The 7,191-nt window shown below is 42.1% G+C and overlaps 1 protein-coding gene across 2 annotated transcripts in view; it reads left to right on the top strand.

Moving 5' to 3' along the window:
- The window catches only part of rpap1 (RNA polymerase II associated protein 1), a 28,396-nt gene that overhangs the window by 18,497 nt on the left and 2,708 nt on the right, over positions 1–7,191 (top strand). For both annotated transcript variants that reach the window (XM_014014176.1, XM_014014169.1), the window contains 5 exon segments: positions 1,544–1,976; positions 3,182–3,300; positions 3,390–3,621; positions 3,699–3,875; positions 6,244–6,300. In XM_014014176.1, the coding sequence (XP_013869630.1) occupies positions 1,544–1,976; positions 3,182–3,300; positions 3,390–3,621; positions 3,699–3,875; positions 6,244–6,300 (1,018 nt within the window).

Consider the following 7,191-nt stretch of genomic DNA (forward strand, 5'->3'; position numbering starts at 1 on the left):
GGTCCAACCCGTTACTAGCGTGGTGTACCTAATAAAGTGGCCGGTGAGTGTACAACAAAGTATTGAGAGTAATGAACTTTTGTTATTGACCAAATACTTATTTTCCACCATTATTTGCAAAAAAATTCTTTAAAAGTCAGACAAAATGATTTTCTCAATTTTTTTTTTCACATTTTGTCTCTCATAGTTGAGGTCTACCTATGATGTCAATTACAGGCCTCTCTCATCTTTTTAAGTGGGAGAACTTGCACAATTGGTGACTGACTAAATACTTATTTTCCCCACTGTATCAGTTTAAGGTTCACTAAAAGACAGATTATTTGTTGTAGCTGTTCGCATCTTTCACCCCTGTTCAAACATCTGTATGTTTTTTTCTTTTCTTTTTTCCTCATAAAACTAATTTCAAGCTGTCAAACAAGCTGGTTTAAGATAAGATAAGATAGACCTTTATTGTCATTGTACAGAGTACAATGAAATTACAGTTCAGAACACCCATTCAGAAGAAGACAGAACATGACAAACATAGGAGAACAGGTGCCCTGGGTCATGCAGCCACTGACCCTGCACAGAGCAAGGATCATCTTCATGAAGACATCATGAGGAGGCGCAAACTTTAACAGGAAAACTAAAAACTGCACAAGGGAAGATGAGGAAAAAAGAAAACATAATATTATATCAACAATGTGACACACTGTGGTGTTTATAAAAAAACCTCTGCATAAAGCAGATTTATTAGCCAGAGGAGTAAGTGAGTTTAGGGGTGTGTGTATCTGAAGCCATGAGTGTTGTATGCACTTGTGTGAATATCTGAAAAATGAGCCAGAAGAATCGAGTCCCCAAAACCAGCGCAGCCACAGTTCAGAATATAAATGGTAACTGTTCGTTCTGTGCAGCCCTCAGCTTGCTCCAGGAACCAGATCACAGACGGGTGTAAGAGGGGGGAGGTGTGGGGCAGACCCTCAGTCGATATATGCATCCAGGAAGAATTTAGTCCAACAGCTCAAGGCCATGTAGGGGAGAGCCAAATTCTGTAATCAGTTATTTGGGAACAGAAGAAACTGTTTTGAGCCAGGCAGACAATAACAATTTTCCATCTGCCTTCAAATCTGCTGGTACAACTCAATGTGGCAAATCCAATCAGACAAATAGTGTGGACAAATTCCGCCTAGCTATCAGTTTTCTCCAAAATCAATTCCATCTGGCCAGCAAAGTCCAGGAACCACAGCCGGCCCGCGACCCTCAGCAGAACTGCTTGCAGACCGAGACCAGCTCGCTCAAGGCAAAAGTCTTGAGAGCTGATAGAACGGCAATCCTTCATAMTGATCAGGCAACCAGGAAATGAATAGCCACCGATTCTGTTTTGTAGAAASACCCGGAGACCACCAAGCCAATCTGTAGAATCCAGTGATCAGAATCCAAATATATATCCAGAACAGAGCAGGTTTAAGTTTTAGAGGAGTTGTTTGAACAGCTCTGTCATCACTTACTGTCAATCAGTTGATCAAAACAGAAATGAACCTGCTACTGTTGGTGTGGTTTGCAGGGAGGGACACAGCGGAGGCCCKGAGGCCGTGGAGCTGGAGGAGTTGAAGCTGCAGGAGAACCCGGCCCTCCACGCCTCTCCCCGGCTCCAGACAATGGGCGCCCTCCTGAGAGAAGCCTARGCCCAGCTGCCCTCCATACGGGGCTGCTTCCTCACCCACCTGGCCCACCTGGAGCCCTCCGTGCTCACGTCTCGAGACGCCTTCCAGGGCCGCAGCCCGTGGATCGGCTCCCATCTCCTCCCAGAGCTCYTGGGTCCTGCGGTACCCTCCGACTGGCCGTTCCTGCCACTCATCAGCCTGTACGAGCGCACGGGGGTGTCTGCAGGTGGAGGCCTGGCTGTGGAGGAGCTTCCTGCTGGAGCTCTGCAGGCCGTGACGCACTGTCTGCAGTGGCTGCTGCTGCTGGAGGTGTGGAGGGAGGAAGCTCTGAAGGTACATTTTTTAAAACGCTGAAGACAAGAGTTACTATTTACGTCAAATGAGACGAGTAAAACTTTAGTATTGACTGACATCTACACGTGTCAAGTATTAATGTTGTATATGTATCATGTATATGCCTCAAAACAGAAAAAATACAAACAAGCATGAAAATGTTAAAAASACCTGATCTGAGTCATGATTAAAGATTAAATCTTTTAGTTTTAGCTAAATAATCTATAGATTAATCCACAGTAATATTAATTAGAGAATTTGCTGAAAACTGCTGAAAAACCTGAAAAAGTTTAATAGAAAAACTGTTAATGTGAGTTAAATTTGAGCAGCTGATTTTTGCTGAAAGTAAGACAACAAAAGAGAAAATTCAGTACAAAGATAGCTAAAGGGGTTAAAAAATCTGAAAAGAGCAAATAAATTAGCTAAAATCAGCAAAAGGAAGCTAAAAGTAGATTAAAGAAGTTAAGATTAACAGATGGGAAAAATGAAAAAATTAAATTAGCACTAAACAAAAAAAGAAGTTCTTGCAATTTGTTTTATAATAGTTATACAAGCTGAAATCAAGTCTAAATAGCTTTAAAAAGTAGCTGAAATTAGCACAAAGAAACAAAGAGCACGTTTGCTGAATTCAGCAGTAAGATGCTGAAATATAACAAAATTGTAAATTAAGCTGGAAAAAAACACAAATTAGCTGAAATTAGCTAAAAACAAACAGCTAAAATTAGCATAAAGCAGCTGGAAGAAGCATTAATAGCTTAAATTAGCATAAAAAGCTTAAAGAAGCACAAACAAGTTTAAATTAACAAAAAAAGCAGAAAATGTCATAATAGGTAAAAAAGCAGAAAAAAATAGAATCAACAAAAAGCTGAAATTAGCACAGATGTTTAAAAGAAAGCAGAACAAAATGAAATGGTTCAGTAAAGGTTTATAAATGTTTTGAAGGGTTTTAGGGATTTTGAAAACAGCTTCTTCAATGAGAAAAAAAATGCATAAAAAGCTACGAAGCTAAAGAAGTATACAATGCTGAAGAGCAAAGGTCAGAGCTGGAGCTGAACGTTTTGATAAATGAAACTTACAGAAGAAGAAAAAGATCTGAATATTGTGAATGTTGGATAAACGTTCTCACAGTAAATAAATGTGTTTGTTCTGTTGTGATTATTGCTGATCTGCAGGGGGTTTTGAGAATGGTAACGTTTGTTTTTCAGGTCATCCCACCTGTGGCTAAGCTAGCCCGCCTCTTCTGTGTGTTCCTGTGTTCCAGTAACCTGTTCCTGGAGAAACCAGTTCAGAAACTGACCTGGGGACTCTTCAGACTGCTGACCAGGTCTGAGACCACAGACAACATTCTTCCATCTAATCTTAAAATCTCATGACTCCTAAAAACCAATGCATTTTTAAAATAATTTATTCCAGGGAGTCCAAGCTGGACTTGTTAGACCTGGACGTGCCCCCTCCAGGCCTCGCCTCCTTCCAGGACTTGTACACGGCCCTTCTGACGCAGTACGAGGCCGTGTCTTTTGGAGACCAGCTCTTCGGCTGTCTGGTGCTGCTGCCCCTGCAGAGGAGGTACAGCCCCTCCATGAGGCTGGCTGTGTTTGGAGAACACGTGGGTCTGCTCAGGTCCCTGGGGGTCTCTCTGGAACAGGTGATGAATTAATAATAAAGTTGTTTGAAACGAGTCGTGACTCGTCTCTAACCTGCCGTCTGTCTCTTCACGTGAAGCTGTCCGTCCCCATCGAGCGGTTCACCTCCCCGCCGGAGGACTCCCTGCCCCTGCTGCAGCTTTACCTCCGCTCTTTAGTGACGGGGACCCTGAGGTCCTCCTGGTGTCCCGTCTTATACGTGGTGGCCCTGGCTCACGTCAACGCCTTCGTCTTCTCTCAGGACGCTGCAGCACAGGTACGACTGCACAAGTGTATGCTGTAAATGTTAAAAATCCTTTTTACGGTGAGGTTGTAGTTGGAGCTCAGTCACTTTATTTCCTGTTTCAAATAAAAAAGTCGCAGGAGAAAAGTTTTTATGAGTTCAAACAACAATCCTGACCTGCTCCTCTTCGGTGTCGTGTATCCAAACTGTTTTTAAATTAGATGAAGGTAGGTTTATTATCAAGGTAGAAAAATATCTCTCTGTCAGTACTTCAGATGTATGAGTGCTGCTGAAAACAGATTCATTTACAAATACAGAGTAGTTACCGCCTCAGTGCACACATGCCTTCACATGATGCTAGATGAGACGTTTATCCACACGTCTTTTCACAGGAGCGATAACTTCCCAAATTTCACTATTATTAAAATACATGTAAGTAAATATAAAAAGTCTTCAAATGGAGGAGGTTAAGTATCTGGGCGTCTTGTTCACGAGTGTCGGTAGGATGGAGCGGGAGATGGATTTACGGGTTGGGGTCTCGTCTTCAGGAATGAGGGCGAGTCTCTCAAAGGCTCTGAACCTTTATTTTTAAGGATCTGGTCACCGATTTTGTATCATGTTATGTCTGACATTCGATGCTACCCCATGAGTGGTGCTCCCCTCACTTATCCTAGCTGTAAAGGTGTACACCCTTTACCTGACTCTTCTAACAACTATAGCACAGAATGTGTTTGCCTCGTTTTATTTGCTTTCTGTTTATTAGGTATGACTATACTTAAATTTTTTGTTGTTTGTTTTGTTATTGTTTTCGTGGGTTTTTTTTTTTTTTTGGTCATTTAATGGTTCATGTTTAATCTAATTATTATTTCATGCCAGTAAAAGGAATGAGGGCGTTGCTTCGGTCGAGTCAAACAGCAAAGCTTTTGSTTTACTGGTCTGTCTACGTTCCAARCCTCACCATGAGGCGTGGATCAGGACRGAAGGAACAAGACCCCAGATACAAGCAGCTGGACTGAGTTTCCTTCCTAGGGTGGGTGAGAGGATGAATAGAACAGAATAGAAACAGCCTTTATTGGGGGGATAATTGAGGAGGCTGATCTGAGGAACTCTGATTAGAGCCGCTGCTTGTCTGCATGAAAAGGAGTCWMTMGAGGGGYTTCATCTGATTGGGACGCCTCCTTTGAGGTGTTCTGGACTCGCCCCACAGCCCAGARGAGCATCAGAAGGTGGAGATGGAGAACTTAGTTACTTTGTGCCTGCGTTTGTTCATTTGTCTACCGTGTTGGCAAAACATCTGATGAAGCCCTGGCTGGATTTTAATGAACCATTCAGAAAATAATCATTAAATGTACATCTTTACCTGTTGGATTCAATCCAATTCAAGAWGGCCGCCACAGCTTACTGACGTTACCCAACACAAACATGGCTGTTACTCARTTTTTACAGAGCCTGGGCAAAATTTGGTGTGGTAGCTGAGATTTGGTGTTTTTAGGATCATGTTTTATACCAGGGGTCTGCAACCTGTGGCTCTTTGAATATGTGACCAAACATAACAGAATAAACTTTCATACTCACAAAAGAAATCAATTTGTGTGCAAATATGTGATCAATATTGCTGATACCAAAAGTAAAACATGTTAGCTCATGATAGCCTGTTGTTTACTTAAATAATCCAACTTCTTTCTATGATCTTTTCTCTCAAATCCATCAGTTATCTTTAAAGAATCTGAAGGCTACATATTTTAAAGATTTAGAAAAAAAATATGCCTGAATAGTTCAGTTGTACTAGTTTTTATGAAATTTGGTTAAACTATATACAGTATTTGTCTTGTTTATGAATAAGGTCATTCCATTTGTCCTTATGTATAAAAATAATAATAAGTAATAAAGTTCACAATATATTGCTTGGTTTTATAATGCCACCTCCACTGGCCGTGAAGATTCCCGAAAAGGCCTCAAAAAGGTCCACAGACCACCAGTTAATCACAGTTGTGGCTTGTTTTGRGGCTCAGAACACATTTTATTAGTGAGACAAGGAGCAGAAATGGCTSTTTTGATCGTAAAGGTTGCAGAGCCCTGATTRATACACAGTTGTAGATTCTGACGCCTCCTGGGAGGAAACGACCAGTCGTTCATGAAAGAAGGAAGTGATAATAGCTTCTGTCWCCCAACACCTGCTCTGAGTCCAGGTGGGCGGGGCCTAAGTCTTTTCCTTCCAGCAGCTGAAGTTCAGCTCAGGAATGAGCTGACACCACACCAGATGAAAGATGTCRGTTGGGAAGGGTAATATTGTACAAGTTCTAGTTAGAGAAGGTTTAGCAGAAGTTATGAGGCAGCGCAGCTCTTATTACGACCATCAGCTGTGGAGAGCGTGACGTTAACTCTCCTTGTTCTTTTCCAGGAGGTGGAAGCTGCTCGTCAGTGTATGTTGAGGAGAATCTACCACCTGACTGATGAGGTACCGGTGCGCTCTCTGCACACACGGCTTGTTTTTTTTTTCTCTTGGCTCTTCTTCTCTTTCCTTCAAGACGTTCATTGATTTCTCACTCCCGCTCATATCGACGAGTCTATTTATCAACCCGCTGACCTCACATCAAGCTGCCTTCAGCCTCGCTGAATGAAGCCTAGTTTCAAGTCATTTCTCCTCGTTTGTGCGTGTAATGAGCTCAGTTTTCTAATAGTTTTACGTGTTTTGGAGGGTTGTTGTTTTGAAGCAACAGTTTTTTATGTATATGTCAGTAAAACAGCCTGACGTGTCCATGCTCCACTCAACTTTTCCAACCTGTTTAGTTATCTGAACTATTGCATCACAGTATTTGCTGCAGAGCTGCTAAACAAGATGATGGACTTACAACTAATTTCATGAATCAGCAGTCCTGCAGGTTTGCTGTCTCCCTTCTCCTCTGGCTCCAACATGTAAGGCTGGATGGACAAGTCTTCCCTTGTTGACATCTTTTATTTAATTTGTAGATAAAAAAAAGTTTCTGCGCCGCTAGATAGTCGTATCTCTGCTATCAAACTACAAAAATGGCTGAATGGAGGGGGCGGGGTGTGAAACCGTTCATTTGAATTTAAAGAGAAAACGAGTCGCTCTCAGACACACCTCAGAAAAGGGCTGGAAGAGGGGCTTGTGGAGTTACAATAAGGTGGAATTGAGACCAAAGCATTGCAGTTCCACTTTTTATAGACCCCAACTGAATGATTGAAAGGAGAAAAAGAAGGATTTAAAAGCTCGTCCACTTTAAAGCTGCAGCTGGGAGTGTTGAGAGTTAGCCTGAAAATTGGGACAAACACACCTCACAGGTCGCTCCTCGCTTTGCTCTCTGCTGCTCTGCTGCCCTGAAATATG

The sequence above is a fragment of the Austrofundulus limnaeus genome, unplaced genomic scaffold, assembly GCF_001266775.1.
Source record: "Austrofundulus limnaeus strain Quisiro unplaced genomic scaffold, Austrofundulus_limnaeus-1.0 Scaffold2, whole genome shotgun sequence".
NCBI classification, from domain to species: domain Eukaryota; kingdom Metazoa; phylum Chordata; class Actinopteri; order Cyprinodontiformes; family Rivulidae; genus Austrofundulus; species Austrofundulus limnaeus.